Source organism: Pinus tabuliformis, chromosome 2_2 (genome assembly GCF_031772625.1).
Source record: "Pinus tabuliformis cultivar Carrire ecotype Pingquan chromosome 2_2, CPIR1, whole genome shotgun sequence".
In the NCBI taxonomy this organism is placed as follows: domain Eukaryota; kingdom Viridiplantae; phylum Streptophyta; class Pinopsida; order Pinales; family Pinaceae; genus Pinus; species Pinus tabuliformis.
The window spans coordinates 1,113,375,773-1,113,401,837 of NC_142300.1; the positions used below are offsets into that span (position 1 = coordinate 1,113,375,773).

At 42.0% G+C, this 26,065-nt stretch overlaps 1 protein-coding gene across 6 annotated transcripts in view; it reads right to left on the bottom strand.

Moving 5' to 3' along the window:
- The window catches only part of LOC149197301 (tryptophan--tRNA ligase, chloroplastic/mitochondrial-like), a 381,325-nt gene that overhangs the window by 239,228 nt on the left and 116,032 nt on the right, over positions 1 to 26,065 (bottom strand). For all 6 annotated transcript variants that reach the window (XM_089405817.1, XM_089405816.1, XM_089405814.1 and 3 more), the window contains exon 3: positions 13,053 to 13,140. In XM_089405817.1, coding sequence (XP_089261943.1) covers positions 13,053 to 13,140 — 88 coding nt within the window. The remainder of the gene's footprint in view (positions 1 to 13,052; positions 13,141 to 26,065) is intronic.

The window sequence follows — 26,065 nt, forward strand, 5'->3', positions numbered from 1 at the left end:
CATTGATCGGGCAACATTTGACCTTGTTTGACTGCATTTTTCTTGGGAGAATTTCTATTTGGGCACGCTGCATTCTTTGGCACGGATTTTGGGGATTTCTGGGCAGGTTGACCAGCGTTGACCAAGTTTGACCGATTTCATCAGGACTATTTGGGCTGATTTGGACTATTTTTGGAGGCCGAATTGACTAGGTTTGACCAAACTTATTTGGAGGAGTAATTCTGATGTTTTGACCAGTGTTGACTTTCTGGTTAGGGCACCCGTTGACTGTAGTTTGACTAGACAGATTTGACTGTGTTTGGGCAAGTAAATTTTGTATATTGTACTCTCTCTATCTACTGAACTTTTCAAGAATTTCCCCCAGTTTTGCCAGTTTTGCCAGTTTTGCCAGGGTTTCCCCACATTGAGGTTTTTCCCTGGCATCTGTTGAAGTTTCTAAGTCTAACAGTTAGAAACCCTCCATGCACTTTACTGATTTATTCCTACCTACTTGTTTTGTTAATTAACAAGTCATTTACCATGTAAATACTGAAAATAAATACAAGTGCATGCTCAACACATTGCAGATCATCAACTGAAGGAAACAGAAACAAGCACACAAATGACACTATTATTTTTGGACTAATGTCCCCGAAAAAACCCAGTGCAGGAAAACCGGTGCAGCTATCTGAGGGTTTTATTATTAAGCAGTTCTTTTCTGAGTACACTGGGTGCCAAATTGGCTAACCTGACAGAGATAAAAAATCTGGCAACAATACCTCTCTTCGAAAATATGTATTCGGAAACCCTGCTCCACAAAATCCCTCTCCAACACAATTTGAAGCTTAGTGTCAGCCGTGCTGGCCTCTGCGTCAACCTGAAACCCTCTGCATCAGCCTATTGAGGCTCTACGCAGCCTCTCTAGCTCTCTATGTCACTCCTGCAGCCTTTGCGTGGATGACGCAGGCCCTTCTGGCTCCACACAGTCTCTATTGCCTCTGCGTGGCTCCCTCTAGCTCTGCGTCTACCTCTCTCTGCTTCTGCACTGGTCTCTCGGCATTGTCCCTGCCTCTCTGCCTTGTACTCACTGCCCCTCGTTGCAACTAATCACTAATTCTATCTCTCTTAGCAAACCCCGCTCTAGAGAATAGAATGACTGATCACTCTGGTGTATTCTCCAAGTGACCCTCAAGCCTCCTCTTATACTTTTCTCGTTGACAAATCAATGGCCGAGATTAAGTCCCTAATCAACGGCTACGATTAGATATGGCTTGATCCATGACTTTTGGACCATTCTAACATAGTTTTATATTAAATTCACATTAATATTTTATTTTCCCCAAGTTTAGACTTAGGGACTCCATTAAAAATATTAATTATTTTAATATCTCCCAAACTGTTTAGAATCTGCCCAAACCCTTTCTGGGTATTGGAGATCTCATGTGCCTTAGCCTCTCCACCAATTTTCGTGGCTAGAGCACATTCGATGCTACCCCAAATCAACACTCCCTCTTAGCAAAGACTGTGCTCTAGTGATACTCCTCACTGAGTATCCCCCTGATCATCCAGCATCGGTCCCTGTGTTGATGCTAAGCCTCCCTGCTCAACATCCTATGCATTTTTGCATCCTGTACTGCTACCCATGGCCCTACCACTGCCACTGTTGCATCCGCACTACAACCCCTCTCATCATGCTAAATCATGCTACCCATAGCACTATCAGTGCTAACTACTGCATCTGCACTGCAACCCCTCTCATCATGTTGCATCGTGTTGCCCATAGCACTACCACTGCTAACTGTTGCACTGCAACTCAGTTACTAAGAAGTAAGTAACTGATCTCCCAACTCTGACATCTCTGTCAAGCTAGAGTACTCCTGATGTTGAAGCTCCCTCTGCCGTTGACAAGTGCTCCCTCTCGGACCTCTGCGCTGCTACAACAACTCCCTGCATCTCGCACCGTTGCACACCTCTTTGTGCCATCTTGCACTGGTGCAACACCCCTGTGCCTCTCGCACTGTTGCAGCCTACTAGCCTCGCGTTGTCCTGGGAATTCTGCACTGTAGCTCTCTCTATCGATTCATCCGCATCCATCTCTACCCACATCCGCCAGTCCTGCTACTCTTCGGGGCGCCCATAGCAAGGTATAATCCAAGAGGCTGGGTACCTCATCGCCTGTAGTCCGTCTGACTACAGCTCGATGTCTCCCCACTTCTGATCAAGTGGCGTGTGTGCACTCATGGCACAGTCATCGTCTGTCTCCACTTCCTTCCCTGCCCTTGCTGGCACTGCCTTGGTCTCGAAGGCCTCTCCCTTGTTCTTCTTCCTTAAACACTGGGTCGCATAATGACCCAGCTCCCCACAGTGGAAGCATTTGATCTTGGAGAGGTCCTTCTTCTTCCGTTTCTCTTGCTTAGCCTCCTCCTCGTCTTTGATCCCCTTGTCGTTGCTTCCCGCCTTGCTTAGCCTTCTGATCTCTTCTTGGCGAAGAGCCACCCACATTTCCTCCCAATGTGGAAGGGTCGCTCTACCCAGTATACTCTGGACAAATACCTCCCAGTCTTCTGAGACTGCGTTCAGGGCTGTTCTCACCATCAATTCCTGATCCGGCGTGGCCCCTATGGAAGTCAGCTGATCCTAGATCTCATTCAATCGACCGAGGAAGGTGTCGATCGATTCTCCCTTCTTCATCTGGTATGACCGCAACTGATTTTCTAGTAACATCCTTCTCTACACAGAAGTATGCTGGTACAATTTCGTTAGGGCCTCCCACATCTCATTTGTCATTTCCTTCTCGGCAATGTGTGGTATTGCATGATCCTTGACCCCGTCAAGGATGATGCTCTTGGCCCTCACCATTGCCTCCTCGTACTTGTCGTTATCAGTTGGGTCAACTGGGATCGCTATCGTCCTCAAGGCGAAGTGCTTGACACGATTTCTATCAAGTACAAATAAGATTTTGGCCTTCCAGACTGCGAAGTTTGAGGCTCCGTCCAGTTTGTCCTGGTCTCTTACTCCGTGTAGTGCCATGTTGCTCTTCTACTTCCCTCCTGGAAGTTCTTGATGTGACTCCCTCTGAGCCTTGATTTCCCTCCTGGAAACCCTTTTGTCGATGTCGAGATGCACCCTACTCTGATCGTCTGTGCAACTACACCACTGATCCAGATTTCTCGGCTAGAAACCCTCGGTAGCAACTCCCTCCTCCTTGGCCTTGCCCTGTTAGGTACTGTTCTGACTACAGTACCGCACCAGCTCCACTCTGCAACTTACCCACAGCCTCCTAAACCCCAGCAACCTGAAGGTGAGATCCCCTAGGCTCTGCGCAGTCCCCGCACCAGCAAACTAGCTCCCTCGGCCAACTGCGTCAGCCCTCCTGGGCTCTACGTGCGCCTGTCTTTGCCTCCTTTAGCCTCTGCGTAGCCTCTTCTTGGCTCGAACTTGATGACACAGACACTGCATCACCCCTTCCTTGCTGCTAGGAACAGCTTTTGTCACTCAGGACAGCTGTTTTCTATTGTTGCTGCTCTACTCTGCTGATGTCCTCAGTTCTCCTGTGATCTGCAACCACGCTCTAATACCATGTTGAAGTTTCTAAGTCTAACAGTTAGAAACCCTCCATGCACTTTACTGATTTATTCCTACCTACTTGTTTTGTTAATTAACAAGTTATTTACCATGTAAATACTGAAAATAAATACAAGTGCATGCTCAACACATTACAGATCATCAACTGAAGGAAACAGAAACAAGCACACAAATGACACCGTTATTTTTGGACTAATGTCCCCGGAAAAACCCAATGCGGGAAAACCGGTGCAGCGATCTGAGGGTTTTATTATTAAGCAGTTCTTTTTTAGTACACTGGGTGCCAAACTGGCTAACCCAACAGAGATAAAAAATCTGGCAGCAATACCTCTCTTCGGAAACAGGTATTCGGAAAGCCTGCTCCACGAAATCCCTCTCCAGCACAATCTGAAGCTCAACATCAGCCCTGCTGGCCTCTGTGTCAACCTGAAACCCTCTGTGTCAGCCTACTGAGGCTCTGCGCAACCTCTCTGGCTCTCTGTGTCACTCCTACAACCTCTACATGGATGACGCAGGCCCTTCTGGCTCTGCAGAGTCTCTACTGCCTCTGTGTGGCTCCCTCTGGCTCTGCGTCTGCCTCTCTCTGCTTCTGCGCTGGTCTCTCGACACTGTCCCTGCTTCTCTGCCTCGTACTCACTGCCCCTCACTGCAACTGATCACTAATTCTATATCTCTTAGCAAACCCCGCTCTAGAGAATAGAATGACTAATAACTCTGGTGTATTCTCCAAGTGACCCTCAAGCCTCCTCTTATACTTTTCTCATTGACAAATCAACGACCGAGATTAAGTCCCTAATCAACGGCTAAGATTAGATCTGGCTTGATCCATGACTTTTGGACCATTCTAACATAGTTTTATATTAATTCACATTAATATTTTATTAAACTTAGGGACTCCATTTATAATATTTTTTATTTTAACATCTCCCAAACTGTTTAGAATCTGCCCAAACCGATTTTGGGTATTGGCGATCTCATGTGCCTTAGCAACGTTGCAGGAAGCGCCCCCCCCCCCCCCCCGGATCCTAGGCCGGAATCGCGCTCCGTACGGAAGCGCACCAGGAAGCGCGATTCCAAAAAATCCGAAGCGCGATTCCGTTTTTTTAAAACGCTTCCTGGTTTTTAAGAAGCGTGGGCCCCGAAGTGCACTTCGGATGGCGCTTCGGGCCCGGAAGCGTGCGCTTCACGCAGCGCTTCGGAGCGCTTCCGAAAAAACCGCGCGGGCAAGGGAAAATACCTCATTTTTTTTAATTTTTTTTTAAAGTTAACTTAACTTAGCAATGAGGGGGTGGGTTAGGGTGAGTTTAGGGTGAGTTTAGGGTGAGGAATGAATAGAATAAAGCCCCCATTCATTCCTCATTTTCTCACTTTGAGTTTATGAGAGTTGGAGAAGAGAAGAGAGGAGAGGAGAAGAGAAGAGAGGAAAGGAGAGGAGAAGAGAGGAGAGCTTGGAGGAGTGAAGAAGGAGGAGCTAGGAGAAGGAGGAGGAGCTTGGAGCAAGAGCTTGGAGGACTTCATCTACAAGAGCTAAAGAGGTAAGTTCAAACCCCAAACTCCCTTGTTTTTTTGAAAAAAAAATTGTATTTTTCTCCTCCCTCTCCTACTCTTTCCCATTGTTTCTACTTGCTCCTTTATTTACAGGTTGTCCACCACCTATATCCATATTCCAAGATGGTGTTCTTTTGGCTTCTATGTATCATTCCACTCTTGGTTTTAATGATGGCAAGGGTGAAGAATAGAAGGGAAGAAACAGAAGAGGACATTGGTGATGGTCCTAATAGTAGTGACCCAATGTATGATGAGGAGGAAGGGTTTGAAGAGGAAGGGGATGAACTTGAAGGGGACACTAAAGCACAAGATGGGAAAGGTACATCAACACCCTTGTGGAACTATGTGACCAAACTTGATGGGGGAAAGGGTGGTGGATCTTACAAATTTGTGTGCCCTCATGGTTGTCATGGAGGAAAACCATATTGTGGTTCATATACCCGTCTGAGGAGGCATCTTTGTGGGGTGCTGGACAGTGATGAAAAAAAGGGTTCTGTGGGGGTACAAATTTGCCCAAACATTTCAACTGAAGAAAGAAGAAAATACATCCAAATAGAGATGGCTGCACAACAAAAAAACAAGAAACCAAAAACTCATTCTGAATCAAGTGCAACCTCTAAATTTGGTAGTTGCTCATCTCCTCATGGTACTTCTGCAACCTCTGGAGGTAGAAGAACAATAGGGGATTTCCTTAATGTTGCTGGGAGGGATGATGTGGATGGAAAGATAGTCCGTTTTCTTTGTGCTTGCGGTGTACCATTCAATGTGCTTCGCTCTCCCTATTGGCATGACATGGTAAAGGGCATCAATGAAGCCCCAAAAGGATACAAGGCCCCCAACTATGAGAAAGCTAGAACAGTGTTATTAGAAAGAGAAAAAGCTAAGGTTCAAAGAGCTTTGACACGTTTTACAAATGAGTGGGTGGATTCTGGGGTATCCATTGTATCAGATGGGTGGACAAATATTAGAAACCAACATTTGATAAATGTTCTTGGTGTTTCTTCTAGTGGTGCAGTATTTATTGCATGTCATGACTCCTCCTCCATCAGTGCAACTGCACAAAACATTGCAGATCTCCTATTGAAATCAATCAAAGATGTTGGTCCGAATAATGTGGTTCAAGTGATCACAGATAATGCAGCAAATTGTAAGGCAGCAGGAAAAATTATTGAGCGTACTCATCCAAACATCTTTTGGTCTGGGTGCCTGGTTCACACATTGAACCTTTTGATGCATGATATTGTGAAACACAAAGATTGTGGGTGGATTGCTGAGGTTTACAGGAAAGGGAAGCAGCTCATTAAATTCATCACAGGGCATACAAGGGTAAACTACTTCTATGGCACTTACTCCAAGTTGCAATTGCTTAAAATTGCAAAGACAAGATTTGCTAGTTATTACCTCACCTTTAGGCGGCTAGTGAAGGTGAGACAAGCTTTAACTAATCTGGTGTGTGCTGAAACATGGGATGAAATTAACACTGACACAGATGGTGCTAATGCAGTCAAGGACACTGTTCTTGACAGTTACTTTTGGTCACAGGTTAAATATATTTTGCAATTCACCAAACCAATTTATTACATGATCAAGTTTGCAGATTCAGATCGACCAGTAATTGGGGAGGTGTATGAGCAAATGGATAGCATGTTGGGGCAGATTAAAGACATTGTTGAGCCTAGAGATACCACCTTGTACAATTATATTCGTGTAGAGGTGCAAAACCGATGGGAAATGCTAAATATTCCATTGCATGCATTAGCATATGTTTTGACACCTAAATACTATCATCCATCATGGCTTTCAACACCAGCACCGGGGGGGGGAAGCAGGAGAAAACCACACCAAGATCAAGAGGTCCACCAAAAATATATGGCTGCATTGAGTAAATTAATCCCTGATGAGGAGGAGGCTGCATTGGTACGGAGACAGGTGAGCAACTATACGCTCAACACTGGTCCATTTGGGAGCATGCATGCAATTAGAGATCGAGAGACTTTTTCTGCTCTTGAGTGGTGGAACATGCATGGAAGGGGTACTCCACTTCTACAGAGTTTGGCATTGCGGGTGCTATCACAGGTGGTAAACACTTCTTCTGCAGAGAGGTGTTGGAGCTCTTATTCTTTCATCCACAGTGTTAAAAGGAACAGGTTGAGTTTAGACCGGGCAGAGAGCTTGGTTTATGTTCATTACAACTTGCGATTGTTGTCCCATTACTGTGAAGATGCAAAGTCTAATAAAGACTTGTTGATTTGGGACAAGAATCCAGAGGAGCCCAATTTGGAGGATGGAGTGTTGCGACTAGAGCAATTAGAGGATTCTCTTTTCCAGGTATGTCCATTGTGGTATGAATTTTCCAATTTTCCCTTATAAAGCATTTCTCTAATTCATGTTTTTAATTTTTTTGTTAACTAGTGCTTTTTTTTTGCATGAATTTTTTGAGCGATTCTAGGATGATGATGACCGTGTTGATATGCCACCACCCCCATCTGGTCCCTTGGTTCCTAGGTTCCATGGTTCAACACCAACAGCAGGGGGTTCTTCTTCATCAGTTTCAGTGCCACGACTTCCACAGGCACCATCTTCTTCATTGCCACCACGTGGAGGCCCACCACCACGTTCTATTCGTGGTGGAAGGAGGAGAGATTAGTAGATATATTCACAATCTACTACTTTTTGTCATAGATTACTCATTAGACTTGTAGACTTGTGAATTTGAATTTTGAACCTTTTTGGCTTGGCGGTGACCAAGTGACATATTTTGTAAACATTATTATTTGAATTTTGGACATGACAAATGTTGACAGTTGCTCACTTGCTAGATAAATCATAATATGCTCTATGTTTTATGTTTTATAATATGCTTAAATGTTTTATGTTTTATAATATGCTTAAAAATTTGATGTATGTTTGTAATAGCTAGAATATAGATGATTGTTGTACATACTAGTAACTACAATGGAATCATGGATGCCATATCTATCTTGATTTATGCAAAAATATGCATGTTTTCATGTCTTCTACAATTAATTTGGTATTTGGGATGTTTGTTTTGAGTATAAATGCAAAAAAATATAAAAAAATATATATATATAGCAGACGCTTCCGCGGACGCTTCGCTTCCTAGATTTTTGGAAAATGACGCTTCCGCGCTCCCGCTTCCGCTTCCGCTTCGCTCCCGCTTCGTGCAACATTGTGTCTTAGCCTCTCCATCAATTTTTGTGGCTAGAGCACATCCGATGCTACCCCAAATCAACAACATCCGCCAAATATTGTGTCCTATTGTCTTGCCTTGTCTTCTGGTTATTGTTTATGTTCTATCTGCATTTACTATTGATGTTAATGTGATTGCTAAATTGGAAATTGATATTTAGCTAATAAGAAAAATTGAAGTAAATTTCTCTTAAGCATAGAACATACCATTGTTATCTAAAATTAACATGGTATCAAAGCTGAGGTGAAGACAAAGCCCAAGCAAGGGTGAAAAGAGCAATCACTGAGGTTTGTTGGACAAGGACAAGATTCAATGGTCTCCTCATCTTACTTCAAATCTGATGACAAGTTCAATGATAAGTCTGATTATCATGCATGGAAGATGTCTCGACTTGACTTTGGAAGAGCATGATGCTATGGACTATGTGCAACGAAAGATTGTTGAACCTTCTTCAAATGCATCGGTTGCCGCTAAGACAAAGTACAAGAAAGGTGAAGTCAAATCTAAGAAGATCATCAAGGATTCTATTAATAAGCATTTGGTTGCATACATCTCCGATTTGAACACATCTAAGGAGATGTATTACAGGTTGGTTGGCATGCTCAAAGTTAGCAATGCAAACGAAGTCCTCTTTCTCAAAAACAAGTTTAAGGACATTAAGAAGGGAAAAGGTGAAGATATCCAATCCTACTTCATGAGGATTACCGAAATCAAAAATGATATTCTTTCAATTGGAGAAGTTATTGTTGATAGGGAGCTCACTCTCATTGCCCAATGTTGTTCAACGGATCACTGCCCAAGTTGTACCAAACCAATCAACCTGCAATGGTCATTGTACCAAACTGCTCATGTAAGTATAAGCATCATATGCTCATGAAGCAGTCAACACATCACGCTGCCACCCTGTACCAAACTGCTCATAATGTTGCAAACATCTGACACTGCTATCAAATAATGGCACAAAACCAGGTGCCTCAGGTCATCCCTATGACCTGCCTGCAACGCTCTTAAGCTTTGCCCACGGAGAGCTACCAACATATGTCTTACTGCTGATCTAATGCTCAATGTCCTAGAGCCATCATCACCCACTGTGGTCACGATATCACTGTCCAATGAGGCTGTCATAAACCAACTACAATATTGTTACATAAATGCAATTACGCTAGACCTTCACATCAATATATGTCACATCAATAAGACAAGACATCATCCCACTGTCAAGATATATGTGTCAAGTTAATAGGCCATGCCAATCTATTACTGCAGTCTGAGGAAACTCCTATGCATATGCTGCTACTAACAAGTACATGTCTATAAATCACATCAATGTGTCTATGTTTCATGTTGAAGAGTCAAGCCAATTCACAAGTCAAATCACCATAGTCAAGTTCTACTTGTTATGAAGCTGCAGGTGTCACTGTAAAGCATCAGGTCTATGAGTCAAGTTAAATCATACACAAGCATTATTGTCACATCACTTGTGAGAAAAACAAAAGGAGATATAGTCTCATCACATCAGAATATAGTCACATAATTAATGCACAAGTCACATCATTGTTAATTCATTGCCAAGCCTATAAGTCAAGTATACATATTTGAACAACTGCTAAGTGTCCCTAGGATCACTGTTAATATAATTTGCAACATTCAAACAATGGACCCTAGTCAAGCCTATGTCATTAGGCAAGGATACTATATGAAACAAGAACAGTCACTGTCATCACAGTGTTATACTTAGAACAGCCACTAAAGGTTTCCAAATGAGGTCACTGTCATTTTCCAAGTCTATCCAGACATTAAGTCATTGTGTCAATAGACTTCCTAATTTCAAGTCACTGTTGTACATTACAGTCAAGCTATCAGTCAAATATTACATCATTATTACGCTATGTCATCTAAGGTCACTGTTAAGTATTTTACTGCTTTGTGAGATCACATAAGGTATGTCACTGCATTTTGGTTCAGAATTGCGATGAGAGGTTTGTCAAAAAGGTGCTAAATCAATCATTGGCTTAATGCATTTGATTCCTGAAGTTACTCACTGATATATAAAAAGATTACTGCCACTGCCTTAAGGTGACATTCCATGTCATATATTGACAACTGTCGGTGAACAAGCTTCCCATACACTGTTTCTTATCAAAGTCAAGATAGACTAACGAAATATTGTCACAGTTTTTGGTTAGTTACCCTAAACAACTCAAACATTCACTACAATAGACAACAAGTCAAGCAATCAATTTTTGTGATCTTTAGACAAGGAGTCTAACCCCTTAATTATTGTATATTGTCATCATAGTTCATGAATTTAAGCTTGCAGAGGTAACAATCATATCACAGGAGTCTTCGCTGAATTATGATGTTTCGGTGTTTCTGAAATGGTTCTGTAATCATAGAACCAAACCTTCGCTGACTTTTAAACAAGGTGCTAGGTTATGACCACAGGAGTAGAACTTTTAGTCCATCCCTCAAAGACCTCCACTAAGCCTGCAATATGTCATAAATCTTGATCTACCAGTCACAAATTATTCCACACGAATAGGATCCAAAAAGGAAACCCTGAACTCAAAACAAAAATCTGAACAAAGGATTACAACGAATCCCAAACAAAACACTAGTGAAGAGCACCCAACCTTAAGCAAAACTTCACTGTCCTACTGAACTTTTAAAAACAAGGAAAATGCCTGAACCAAAACAACCTTCTGAACTGGATGAACCACCCTCAATTTGTGATACTTCGCTGTTCTGTGAAAATTTCAGTGCTGAACTCAAGAATGTGTGATGTATGTTTTATGCTTTAGGAGGTTATGAGAGGAGTCTTTTTATAGAGTTGAAAGGGCTTCTAAAGATAGTCGTTGGAGGGCTTTTAGGATATTAAAAACTGAGTAATACATACCTTATGTTCTAAGATAGGAAGGCCACTGGCCTTGAGGGAGATATCTATGGGTTTCATCACTTCTAAATGGCTAAGTGCACCTTCTATGGAGAAGGATAATTTAATAAATTAATACCTTACCTTAAAATAATAAATCCATTCATAATAAAAATTAACCTTATGTTAGATATTTAATGACTATTAACCACTAAATGAGTGCCATGACAGCATCCCATGGGGTTTTAGCCCAGAAAGCGGGGTCATCAACTTCAAATGCAATTCTCTCTCAAACTAGGACTTATAATGGCAGAAGTGTCCTCAGACACATAATTTTAATTAAGAAAAAACAATTACATAAATGATTTTGCAAGAGTTTACACCCGAACCACACAAACACTCTTGCAATGAGCTATTTATAAGTTCCATGTCCTAACTACCTCTAATTATGGATCACTTATTAAATAACAAGTGTCCATTGACAATAAATGCTATAAAAACCAACTCGCTAACAAATCTCCTAAAATAGAGCCTAAAATACGACACATTTGGAGAGTCATATCTAGTTACAACAATATGCTAATTCTAAAAGTCTCCATTAAATAATTAAACATTCTAGAATAATAATTATTAATTTAATATCTTAAATTAATAATTATTTTATTCTAATTTTATAACCTATGATAAAATTGTATTTTTGGATTATCTAACAACTTATGTGGCGTACCACATACCACCAGAAAGATCTTTTCGAGGAGAATCTAATGACATAGATCTACAACCTAAACTCAACGATTTGACCCTTCAAAAACCCTCGACAAAGTCGGAGAACATCCTCAGTCCAGGGAACCAAAACCCTAGGACCTGGGTTTTCAACCATCCAACAGTGAAGCCTTCAACTTGATGTAATCCAAACAATTCTATGAAGCATTCATTATCAATTTGACATCAATAACTGGTGTTTTAATCGAAGCCAAACCCAGTCAAACTCCAGGGTTGACATCAATGACAACACCATCCAACAAGATGAAAGAAGTGGCAGATCATTGGCACCCAAAGACATTCTCAAGTTCTCAATTGTTAGATTTGAGGCTCTCATGAACATAAAAACTAGTTAGATCATCTTATCTAGAGCTCCAAAAGAAGCAAGTAAATCAAAATGTAAGAAGAAAGACTAGATTGTTGGAAAAGATTTTGAAATAGTATTAGAGAAATAATGCCTAGATTCATGATGGGCAGGCAATGCAGGTCCACCCTTCAAAATTATCCATCCTTTAAAAATCTGACCATTTTAGTCAATTGCTATTATGGTGAAGGTTAGGCAGAGGCAACTTAAGCCAGCTGAATAGGGGGAAGAAGCCCAGGAATTATATAGGCTAGTTCGAAATTGCTTAAGTAGCGAATGGGCCACCTGATCCTTGCCCTGGTAGTTCAATCAGAAATGATGTGAGAGAATCTACGATGAAGCCAAATGAGATCAATGTCTTAAAGATTCCATGTAGCACTTAGAAAAAAGGTATATTAATTCACCTCTCACTATGAATCCAAAGACTATAGTTACTTCTAATGAATCTTAATCAGAAGCATTTTGGCATTCTCAGGTGCACTTATGTATCTTTTTGGTACATCGAATGTGTTAACTTGTTAAGTGAACTGTGATATATGCAAGAACTTGAAACTGAATGGTGATATGCATCTCTGTGATATATCATATAGAAAATGCATTGATTTCCAATACCACTTTGGAAATATATTTTCCTTCCACATACATATTATCTATATAGCCATTCCAAGTCAAAGTGTCATAAAACAATTTCTAAGAGGAGAGAATCGACAAACATCCATGAGAGAATAAACCTGCAAAGAAACCCAATTCTTGATAGCACCAAGATAGTTGCCAAGGTGAATTGATCCAGTTGGTTGCACGCCTGAAACAACCCTTTTCCTGTGAAATTTCAAATTTTCACTTTCTCATTAGGAAAATTGAATGACACAACATCATCACAATAGACTGCAAAAAGACAGCAATAAAATTATAGCTTAAAATCCCACAAATGAAATCAAATCTTCTAATCACAAAAATAAGATTTAAAATGCTGTCCAAGTTACCAAACAATATCTGAGATAAGAATTATTGCCAACGTTTCTGAATAATGTTTCAAAGGGGTTTAGTGGAGTTCAGAGTCCAAAAGTCATCTTCCAAGAGTACAAAGCAAAAACTAGAGCTGGAAGAACAAGAAGATAACCCTACTTATCATATGGTACCAGCTATAAATATAAAATAAAGTAATTGAGGAATAAACTGTAAGTAAGAAGAAGACTCGGTCACTATCGACATTAGAGCCAGGAATGGAAATGTCCCCTTGAGAATGGCCTAGGTTGATGGGCCCCTAAGGACTAATATGCAATGGCCTCTGGATGTTCCTAGTAGGGACAGGAGAAGAAACTAGAGTTGAGGTAGAGATAGGGAGGCAGCTCTCCTAGCCTCCAAGGATGAAGAACTCCTAGTAATAGAGATGGAACTAGTGTAATTCCCTTAAACTAGAGCACTGTGATATTGTTATTTGTTGATTTGGGGTAGCATCAGATGTGCTCTAACCCTCAAATTTTGCAGGGAGAATTGGGCACATGCATTCCAAAGAACCCAGAAAACATTTTGGGAAATTCCACCCAGAGACGATTATATTAAAATAATTAATAATTTAATGGGGTTCCTAAGTCTACACTTAGGAAAATTAAAATATTAATGGGTATTAATCTAATTATGGGTGAATCTTCTAGATAAAGACGGAAATCAAGTCAAAATGATTTGAGCCTTTGATTAAGAGTTAATCTAGGGCGTTTGTTATCCAACAGAAAGATATAAGAAGGGGCTTGAGGGGCATTTGGAAAATACACCAGGCAAATACTCAGTTGCAAGAGTAAAATCGATTTTCTCACTGGTCGAAGTTCGGCAAGAGAAAATCGATCCAGAGGGAGAGTTGCAGGTGGAGGAGAGACAGAGAGGGTTCAACATCAATGAGGGAGACAAGGACGAAGACGCAAAGTAGCAGAAGGGACAGCGCTGGGTAGATTGACGTTCGAGAGGCAGTGTTGGCTTGAGTGACGCAGGCATTGCACAGGCCAGTCCAGAGGCCAAAGAAAGTGGCGTTGGCAATCTAGAGACACAGTAGGTAGAGAAACCTCTCTCTCAGGTCAGATACTTGTTCAAGAACGTTTGTAAATTTTTTCTTAGAAAGCCTCGTTCTATACTGCTTGGTGTAATTTGTACATGATGATTTTTGCTGAAGAATAATAAAACCCTCATCTGCTGCATCGGTTTTCCTGCATTGGGTTTTCTTGGGGACAATTGTCCAAAAATAACTATGTCATTGTGTTTGTATATGTGCCATAATTTTACTTACATTTACTATCTGCAATGTTTTAATTGTGAAGGTTGTAGTAGAATATGTTTCGATATTTGCCGTAAGAATACAGTAGATAACTTATTTCTGAGGTAACAAGTAGAAGAAATCATATTAACCACTTCAGTAGGATTTCTATTTTAGAAATTTTCCCATGGTATCGGAGCTACAGGGAAGCAGAAGAGAGAAGTCAGAGGATCCAGCACTAAAAAGAGAAAGGAATTCGAAATTCCTACGAGGGCAGAAATTTGAATCTCCCAGAGAATTGCGTAGTTCAAACCAAAGAGATTGGATTTCGTCGGAAAACTCTCTCTGAGTGAGCCAACAAAGAGGTAAGTCTTTTCCAATTGAAATTTATCAGTGGTAGAAGGGACAGCGCAAGATTCAGCAAGGTGGATTATTTCAGGTGGGACACAGTTTTTCCTACAGCAGTTGCTCAGATAGGTTAGCGTCATAAATTGGCACAATATGGATACTCAAAGTGTAATATCCCTTATCAGAGATATCCCTCAAACACACGCAAACTCCAACCAGAGAAATAACAGTAATGCAACATACAATAATGTATACATGGAATATAAGCAGATACTCGAGAAATGCAGAGAGAAATGCTAAGCCATTTTATTATATTGAGTAATGGAAAGTACAAGAGGTGATCAGAAAGATAGCACTTCGACTTGCACAAGGCAAGTGAAAAAATACACTCAGAATGGTAAAGAAATGGCCTCTCTCTGAATTGTCGAAGAACTGTTGTGCTACTGCTACTGCTGGAATCAAATGAGGATTTGGGGTTGTTCCCCTCCTCAGAAAATGTTGAAACTCTGGAATGAGCCTCTGCTCAATAAACCCAAAAAATCCCAGAAAGCTTTTCCAAAATAGCTGACCCCCGAAAATCACCCCCTTGAGGATCTACGCTATCCCTCAAGGCTCTGCGCTACTCCTGAAGAGAATCCTCCAAAACTCTACCCGAAACTCTGCCAAAATCCTCCAATATGCAAGGGCTGATCCCTTGCTCAATCTCCAAGCTCAAATCCTCCACAAAAACCCAATCCGGAGCTCCTACCAAAAGAACTATGTCCTCCCCTCTCAAGATTGCGCAGTCATCAAAATACTCAGCTCCTCCTCAACTCCAGAAATCGCTCCTCCTGCAAAATACTGATGAAACTACCTTGCCCGAGCAGGCACTCGAAGTCCCCCGGGGCTAAGGCTGAGATCTCCGAACGGAGACACTCGATGCACTAAACAGTGTTGTAGACAGGCTAAACAGCGAGCGTGCTCTAAGTCGAAGTGACTAGCTCAAATGCAACATAATCGAATCATCCAAAATGAGGAGGCTCCTCTCTCCTTTATAGCGTTGGCCTCTCTCAAAACCCTAAGGCCACCTCCTCCAACGTAGCCTCTCTCTTGCCATGTGTTCCTTCTCCATCTACGCAGTCCCTCCAAGTGTCTACGTGGGCCCCTTCTCTACATGGTCCTTGGGCCCCCTTGGCTCCCCTTTTAAGTTACAACGTTGTGCTACTAGGGAGTGACTTTATTCATAAAGTGAGTTATGTCCCCATTTCCTCACCTTTTTATTTATAAATAACTATAGAAGGCAAAATTGAGCAAAATCGAATATTCCAATTAGCCATGGCTAATTAGGAATATTACAATCTCCCCCGGCAAAATGTTGTTTGTCCTCAAGCAACTGAAGTGATGGATGTTGCAAAATTTTCTCACTCTCCCAAGCGGCATCCTCATCCGGTAAATTCTTCCACCTCACCAAGAATTCCCAGACCGTCCTGCTCCGTAGCTACCTCTCCCTGGTATCAATAATAGCCTCTGGCTGCAACACCAAATGCCCCTCATCATCCGTGGGTGGTAGCTCATCTGTCACTGTCACCTGCTACCCCAATGCCTTCTTCAGGAATGATACATGAAAAACGTTATGAATCTTGCTACCTTGGAGCAGCTCCAATTCATACGCAACCTGTCCAATCCTGTGTATCACCCTGTATGGCCCATAAAAGCGGGGCTTGAGCTTATCATCTCCCTTCTGCTTCAGTGACGACTGTCGGTATGGCTGTAATCGTAGGTATACCAAGTCCCCTACCTCAAACTGTCTCTCCACCCGACCCCTGTCAGCGTACAGCTTCTGCTGGTTCTGTGCTATAGCCATATTATCCTTGAGAGCTCGGAGGATATCCTGACTCTCTTGGATCCAAATCTTGGCTCTTGGAGCCTTGCTAGCACCAAACATCACGTCAGCAAAAGATAAAGGATGATATCCATACAAAGCATAGAATGGTGACATACCAATGGACATGTGATGTGTAGTGTTGTAGCAGTACTCCCCCAGATGCAGCCACTTCAGCCATGCTCGCTGCTGCCCACTGACATAGTTACGCAAGTAGCCCTCCAACCACTTGTTAACTATCTCCGTCTGCCCGTCCGTCTGTGGGTGATAACTGGTACTCAGTGTCAACTCCGTCCCCACCAACCGGAAAAGCTCCTGCCAAAACCCGCCCATGAAACGGTTGTCCCTATCACTGATGATGGTCTTAGGAAGACCATGTAGCTTGAAGACCTCTCTGAAGAACAACTCGGCCACCTACGCTGTTGTGTAGTGTGCGGATATGGCGAAAAAATGTGCGTACTTTGTCAGTCAATCAACGACGACAAAGATACAATCCTTGCCCTGCACCATGGGCAACCCTGTGATGAAGTCCATCGAAATACTCTCCCATTTCCCCTCCAGAATGGGAAGAGGCTGCAATAATCCTGCGGGATGGCTCATCTCCCCCTTGTTCCTCTGGCAAATATCGCACTCCCGGATATGCTGGAGTACGTCCTCCTTGAGGCCCTTCCATGAGAACCTCTCTCTAATGGCCCTGTAGGTTTTGGTAAACCCCTGATGGTCGGCCAATGGTGAATCATGTGATGTTCTTCTTGAGCTGAGATCCCTCAGTCAAGAAGATCCGGTCCCTATAGTAGATGATCTCATCGATTACCCTGTACCTGTCATCTGCCACCTGCCCATCCAGAACCTCACATGCAAATCTGTCCTTGGAGTACTCTACTAAGAGTCGAGCCCTCCAGTTTGTGTCCAAGCTCATAAGAGACAACGTGGCTGGTCTACGTGAAAGAGCATCTCCTACCACGTTGTTCTTACCCTTGACATACTCAATGTCAAAGTCATATGCTTCGATCTTACTGATCCACTTCTGCTGCCTATAGTTGTTTCTGCTCCAAAAAGAACCTGAGGCTGTTGTGATCAGTCCTCACCCTGAACCTGTTACCCACTATATACTGCCGGAATTTTGCCAATGCATGCATAATGGCCAGCATCTCCTTGTCGTATATAGAATACAATCTCTCATGCAGAAGGAGCTTCCAGCTCTTAAAGGCTATAGGGTGACCTCCCTGCATCAACACTGCGTCGATCCCCTCTCCCAACGCATCACACTCCAAAACAAATGGCTGCGAAAAATCCGGCAATACAAGCACTGCGCAGCTGCTCATAACCTCCTTGAGCATATCAAAGGCTCGCTGCGCTGTATCCGACCAACTAAATGCCCCCTTCCTCGTCAGATCTGTCAGGGGTGCAGCAAGCTGTGAGAAACTCTTGACGAACTTTCGGTAGTAAGTACAAATGCCAATGAATCCCTAAAGTTTTGTCACGTTCCTCGGCTCCGGCCAATCTCTGATGGCTCTAATCTTCTCCTCGTGGACTCTCACTCTATCCACCCCTATGATGTGTCCCAAGTACATCATCTTCGTCAACCCAAACTCACACTTGGAGAGCTTGGCATAGAGTTGCTGCTCCTCCAAGATGCGCAACACTGTCTCAATGTGCTGGAGATGCTCCTCCCAAGTCCTACTGTAAATGAGAATATCATCAAAGAACACCAACACAAACTTCCTTAAGTGACTGCGGAAGATGTGATTCATGCAGGACTGGAATGTAGCTGGGGCGTTGGTTAGCCCGAAGGGCATCACCAAAAACTCAAAATGCCCATAGTGACACCTGAAGGCGGTCTTGGGAATGTCTTGCTCCCTCACGCGAATCTGATGGTACCCAGATCTCAAATCAATCTTTGAGAAGAACCGTGCTCCTCTCAACTCATCCATCAACTCATTGATCCTGGGTATGGGGTACCTGTTCTTCAGGGTCTTCTTGTTCAGGGCCTTGTAGTCAATGCACATCCTCAATGTGTCGTCCTTCTTCTTCACCAACACCACGGAAGAAGCAAAAGGACTCGTGCTCGGCCGAATGTGCCCAAGAGCCAGCAACTCCTGAATGGCCCACTCAATCTCATCCCGATAGGCCTTGGGATGCCTATAGGGGGTAGTAATCACTACCTGTATGCCCTGCTCAAGCTCAATGGTGTGCTCAACCCCCGATCCGATGGCTGTCCCGACGGAATCTCCCCAAACACTGTGGCATACTGGTCAAGGATGGACTGTATCTCTGGGTGCATTGTCTGCCCTGTAGTCCCTGCCTCTGATGCACGCAGCTCCACTGCCCACTCTACGTCTCCCTTCCGGAAGACTGCCTCCATCCGATGAGCTGAAACAATCTAAGGCGGATATGTGTGTTGTCCCCGTATCTTCTCATGCCTCCCTGTCTTCTCATCATCCCACTCCATCTCTAGGGCCTTCCATCTCTAGGGCCTTCCAATCTGTCGTGACCTTCCCTAGAGTGATAAGCCACTGAACACCTAGTATCATGTTGGTGTCCGGAATATCGACCAGGAAAAAGTGGTCTGTCAGTGTGTAGGTGCCCATCGTCACTGATAAATCTGGAACATAACAAGCACACACCATGGTCTGATCTCCTGGGACCAAAACTGAAAAGCCATCGAAGCTCTCTGTCTGTATACCTCTCCGCTCAATCATCTGTGCATCGATGAAGTTGTGGGTTGCCCCACTCTCAACCAAAACTGATACTCGCTAGCAACGCACTGTCCCCTGTATGCGCACTGTCAAATACTTGGGAACTCCTCGCAATGCTGCAAGGGCCCCTCTGGTAGGTACAAAAGCTGCACCACCTGCTGCTGGTGGTGGAGGTGGGAAATGATCCTGCGCGGCATGACTATCTCCTACCTCCACATCATCCTCCTCATCCTCTTCCCCGCTGACTTGGAGAAGACCTCAATAAAATGTGCTTTGCCCACAGCACATCTATGTCTCGGTGCCCACGGCTCCTGACAGGTAAAGCACAACCGCTTCTTCTTCGTCTCCCTCCTGGCATTATCATCAATCTGTGCTCGTCCTGGATTCCCCTTTGGAGGTGGAATCCTCACATCCTTCCCCCTACGCTGGAAAGCCTGTCTCTGGGGGTAAGGTGTTCGGGTCCTGGGTAAGGCATCCTGTAAGTCCCGAGTCCTGTTAATAGCATCTGGAGTGTGGCTGGTCTAGTGGATCTGACTAGACCCCGAAGTGGCTCTGCTAACCCCTCAACAAACATGTAGATCCTCCGTGCTGCGGATAGATCTGGCACCATCACTGAAACCCTAAAGAAGTCTGCAATGTAGGTCTCTGGGTTCCTGATCTGTTTGAGCCTCGTCAGCTCAACAACGTGTTGTTCCGGATCCCTCCGGTCAAACCTCTCTATCAGTCAACTGGTGAACTAGGCATATGTTGTCACTGTGGAGTGTCCGAGTGTAACCACCCCATGGAACCACCAGTCCGGGGCCTCACCATCCAAATGTAATTTCGCCACCTTGATGGCCTCTGTCTCCGACCTCTGGTTAAGTTGTGTTGACCGCTACGTGTCAACTTCCCATAGCAGTACACCCCCTTTTTTCGCAAAAGGGATAGCGTTTAATCGACATGTCCGTGCCATTCGACAGTCATCGTCAACCTGATCATGTTATGTTGTAAACCCAGTTCGCATGTGTGAATTGTAAATAATCTTAGCAGAGTTGAGTCATGTATGTAAATTGCCTAGGTGGACTTAATTTTCTAGTGATAATCTACATTCCGGAAGGTTTTTTGTCTCACCGATCCATGATCGGCAGAGTTTTCCTTTAGCCTAACCCCAAAGCCGGAATGAATTTTGTCATTATAATCTTAGGGGAATCCTAGTGTGTTGATCTGCTAGATTATATTTGGTCGCAGAACTGGGTGGTCTATGAGGGTCTATGTCAAATGGGTTTTCCCCCTTGAGATGTAAAATTGTAAAAGTCATGATGTAAAGTGTCTTGAGAGTTAGAAAATGTTTTAATCCCCTCATAGGTCCTAAGTCCTCGGTCCTAGGTGATTTTTCCAAAGGCTAAGTTCGAGGATCCAAAAATAAAAATTTAAAAAAAAATCAAAAAAATCAAAAAATAGATAAAAATAATAATAAAAATTAAAAATATCTAAAATAACAAGAATTTGACTTTCATTTTCATATAAAGATTAAGTATTGATTTCTTTTAGGCTTTTTTTTAATTTTGTTTTGTTTTGATCTTAATTATAAAAAATCATAAAATATAAAAATTTCCTTTATGGTTTCAAGTTAGATTTTAATTTTGTTCTTTTTTTGAATTTTTTTGAAAAAGCTTAGCTAAAAAGTGAAAAATCATTTTGGTGTCTTTTGTGGTATTTTCCTATAGCTAAATGCACTTAATGTTCATTTTGAAGCTAGCTATGTAAAAGTGATAACTGGTTAGCATTTGAAATTATGTGGTTATTTCAAGCATTTAATCCTTCGAATTTTATTTGCTAGAATATCGTTATTGAGTTTTAATTGCTGGATCGCTATTAAAGCATTGTGCGTTTATCGAATATCTTGCATTGCTTGAGTTATCTGATGGTAAATGATTGTTAATGAGTTCATCTTTCCGCCGCATTTGATAGATAATCATTTGGCCATTAACTCTATAAGGCACTGGTCTATTAACTTAATTTAATCAAATAAGTTCTTGTTTTCTCTCATGTCTCCCAACCCAACTGGTCCACAGTTGGTCATCCATTGTCCCATAGGGTCTACCCCCCTTAGCCGCGGGAGACAGGCTTAAACGGAGAGATCGGGGATCAGGGTGACAGCGCCTGGTCTGAGCGTTGTCATGACACTTTGTGCGACAACATTTTTTGGCGCCGTTGCCGGGGACAGAGTTTTTCTGTCCTTGGTTTATTCGACATTCATCATTCTTTCATCTTTCTCATTTTAGCTGACAGAGTCAACATTTTTTGGCATCATTTGGATCTTTTCATCGCCTTATTTTTCATCATATCAACAACTACTCTTCAGTTCGTTTCTTGTTTGGGTGGCGACTCCATTTCTTTTCATTTATTTTTCCCAAACAAGAAGCCTCCCTCATATCTGCTTGTTGGTTGCTTTTTGGATCCTAAAATTAGATTCATTGTTCAAGTGGCGATTCCACTTCTTTCATCTCTTGATTTTCTTTAGCAGAAATCTCTTTCTATCATCCATTTGGGCCCTCGTTATTCATCATGGATTATTCATTTAAACCATATCATTTTACTGATGATCTCCATGATATTCCGAAAATGGCCATTTCTAAATTACCTTTGTTCTCAAGTGGTGATTCAGTCGCTGTTAAAAGGCATCTAGGCTTGTTTACTTGTATAATGATCATATATTGTAGACCCCCTCAGTATAATCATGAAGATATCAAAATGCGTCTTTTTGTCCTTTCTTTAGAGGGTGATGCTTTGAATTGGTTTAACAAATGTCCCAAGGATTCTTTCACTTCTTTACAAGACATTGTCAATGCTTTTAAAGATAGATATGGTAATCCAGATAGCTTGCCTTGTGCCCCTAAAATTGTGCAACAAAATGAAAGTAATCTTATGAAAGGTTCAACTGTCGGTGAAAAATTCCAAGACAATTCTTCATATCAAAATGTGCCATCCACCTGTACCATTGCATATCAAATCCATGATAGTGGAAAAGCAAGGACAAAGGACAACGAAAAGGAAGATCAAAAGCAAATTATACAAGAACTAATGCTGCTGATAAAAAATATGGAGATCAATCAAACTAATTATGCCAATGATGTGAGAACTTTATGCACCCATCTGGAAAAACGTAATAGGGAGATGGAGATCATGCAAAATCAACATACCAAGGAAACTGAGGCCATGAAGACTAATCATGACACAGAAATTAGTTTTATGCAAAGCAAGTTATCAAGCTTAGAGGAAAATATGACGAACATGAAAGCTAATCATGATAGGGAAATTAATTATATGCAAAACAAGTTATTAACTATGGATGAAGAAATGACTATCATGACATTCGATCATAATAATCAGTTAGCTACCATGCAAGCAAATCATAAGGAAGAGATAAACTCTATGCAGCATTGCTTGATGACCATAAAGGAAAAAGACGATAAATTAATAAAAGATATGGAAGCTAATCAGATATGTCTTTAGAAAAAGTTATTGACCATGGAAGAAGACCATGCCAGGGAAATCAGTGCTATAAAGGTTGAACACTCTAGTCAGATAGATGCCATCAAAATACAGGTTCAGAAATTTCAACAATGGTCAGACGATGAAGGAAACCAGGGAACGTCACTAGATCAGGAGCCTCCTTATTTGTTACAGCAAGCTCCATCATTTTATGAGGTCCTTTGTTCCACTGAAAAGTGGATAATTGAAGGTGACTTGGATAAAAGGGAAATTAATAATCAGATTGAGGCTCACACGGTTAATCCACCAGTCATTGAAGATCAAGTTATAACTCATGGCACCTGTGAGATTGATCCATCATCATTGGCAGGGCAGATGCAGAATGAAGAAATACATGTCACACATATCTTACATACTTCATCTGAGAGTTTTGAAGAAGAAAGTTCCACGTCATCAGTGATACAACCTGCCACTAAGAAAAAACGCAAAAGAAAGAGAACAAGAAGAAGATTGATGCATCAGACGGCCGCAAGCAGCTTGATTTTCGGATAGGAAAAAGTCCTACCATATGCAGAATTGGACATGGCACATCCGACAAGCAGCCGACAGATTTGCCTGAAAGCAGGCAAATGCTCAGTATACACTATATTGAACACATCTGATGCCATGGGCCATCCTTTGTATTGTATTTCTAACCCTACTCCTTGTTTTTTCAGCATTTTCATTTATGTTTTAGGATTAGATTTATTTTTCCAGATAGTTAATAAATGAAGAGCTTATATCTTTCATGTGCTTAATGTTATATGATGATTTTTGAATGGACGCTACTTATTTTTGTTGTGTGTTGCGTGGATGCAGATTCTGGATTCTCACATTCCTACAATGCAGCAATGTGTCCCCAAGTAGAGCCAGATGTTGACCACTACGTGTCAACTTCCCATAGCAATACACCCCCTTTTTTCGCAAAAGGGATAGCGTTTAATCGGCATGTCCATGCCATTCGACAGTCATCGTCGACCTGATCATGTTATGTTGTAAACCCAGTCTGCATGTGTGAATTGTAAATAATCGTAGCAGAGTTGAGTCATGTATGTAAATTGCCTAGGTGGACTTAATTTTCTAGTGATAATCTACGTTCCGGAAGGTTTTTTGTCTCACCGATCCATGATCGGCAGAGTTTTCCTTCAGCCTAACCCCAAAGCCAGAATGAATTTTGTCATTATAATCTTAGGGGAATCCTAGCGTGTTGATCTGCTAAATTATATTTGGTCGCAGAATTGGGTGGTCTATGAGGGTCTATGTCAAATGGGTTTTCCCCCTTGAGATGTAAAATTGTAAAAGTCATGATATAAAGTGTCTTGAGGGTTAGAAAATGTTTTAATCCCCTCATAGGTCCTAAGTCCTAGGTCCTAGGTGATTTTTCCAAAGGCTAAGTTCGAAGATCCAAAAATAAAAATTAAAAAAATTAAAAAATCAAAAAATAGATAAAAATAATAATAAAAAATAAAAATATTTAAAATAAAAAGAATTTGACTTTCATTTTCATATAAAGATTAAGTATTGATTTCTTTTAGGCTTTTTTTTAATTTTGTTTTGTTTTGATCTTAATTGTAAAAAATCATAAAATATAAAAATTTCCTTTATGGTTTCAAGTTAGATTTTAATTTAAAATTTTAATTTTGTTCTTTTTTTGAATTTTTTTGAAAAAGCTTAGCTAAAAAGTGAAAAATCATTTTGGTGTCTTTTGTGGTATTTTCCTATAGCTACATGCACTTAATGTTCATTTTGAAGCTTGCTATGTAAAAGTGATAACTGGTTAGCATTTGAAATTACGTGGTTATTTCAAGCATTTAACCCTTCGAATTTTAATTGCTGGAATATCGTTATTGAGTTTTAATTGCTGGATCACTATTAAAGCATTGTGCGTTTATCGAATATCTTGCATTGCTTGAGTTATCTGATGGTAAATGATTGCTAATGAGTTCATCTTTCTGCAACATTTGATAGATAATCATTCAGCCATTAACTCTATAAGGCACTAGTCTATTAACTTAATAAAATCAAATAAGTGCTTGTTTTCTCTCATGTCTCCCAACCCAACTGGTCCACAGTTGGTCATCCATTGTCCCATAGGGTCTACCCCCCTTAGCCGTGGGAGACAAGCTTAAACGGAGAGATCGCGGATCAGGGTGACAGCCCCCGATCTAAGCGTTGTCGTGACACTCTGTGCGATAACAAGCTGAAAATAGATGTCAAGCTTCTCCACCCAAGACTTTGCCGAACTGTTTGATGAGCCATCAAACATAGGCAAGTGGAATCTACTAGCTGTGCGGTGGGTGTCTCCATCATGATAATGTCGGTATCCTCTGTGATGGTCGCGGGGTCTACTATCCCGCTGGAGCTTAACAAAGTCTCTGAATGAGAGAGCATCCCTGAACTCCTGCCCATAGGCCTGGTACTCTGCAAAATAATCGCCCATATGACCGGGCTCTGCCTCCTGCTGGGCTCCGACCCCTGTGTCAGCTCCTAAGAAAGTGGGCATGGTAGAGCGTGTAGGGGCATGTGAGGCCATCTTCTGAGTAGTATCATGCTGAGTGGCACCCTGCTCTGGCAAATGGTGGGATGTACCCGATCCCTCACCAACCTGGAAAAGTCATGGGTTCTCACGCTGTCTAGCCTCCACCGCCGTGAATCTCTGCCCCATCACCTCGATCTGCCTCAACAGTTCCTGCACTGATTTGAGGAGCATGTCCGTAAATCTTTTCCCATCCTCATCTGCCATTGGACCCTCCTATTCTGCGTCCACCACAGGCTCCTCCTGTTCTGTGTTCACCACAGGCTCCTCTTGTTCTGTGTCCACCACCCGAACACAGTCTCCCTCTCCGTAGGTGTTCTACAACCTACGCTCAATATCTCTGTATTTCTTACCTCTATAACAAATGCAGGGCTTCTCCCTTGGTGTCATAGACTGCTAGCTCCACAGGCTGAGCTAGATCTATGCTCTGATACCACTGTAATATCCCTTATCAGAGATATCCCTCAAACACACGCAAACTCCAACCAGAGAAATAACAGTAATGCAACATACAATAATGTATACATGGAATATAAGCAGAT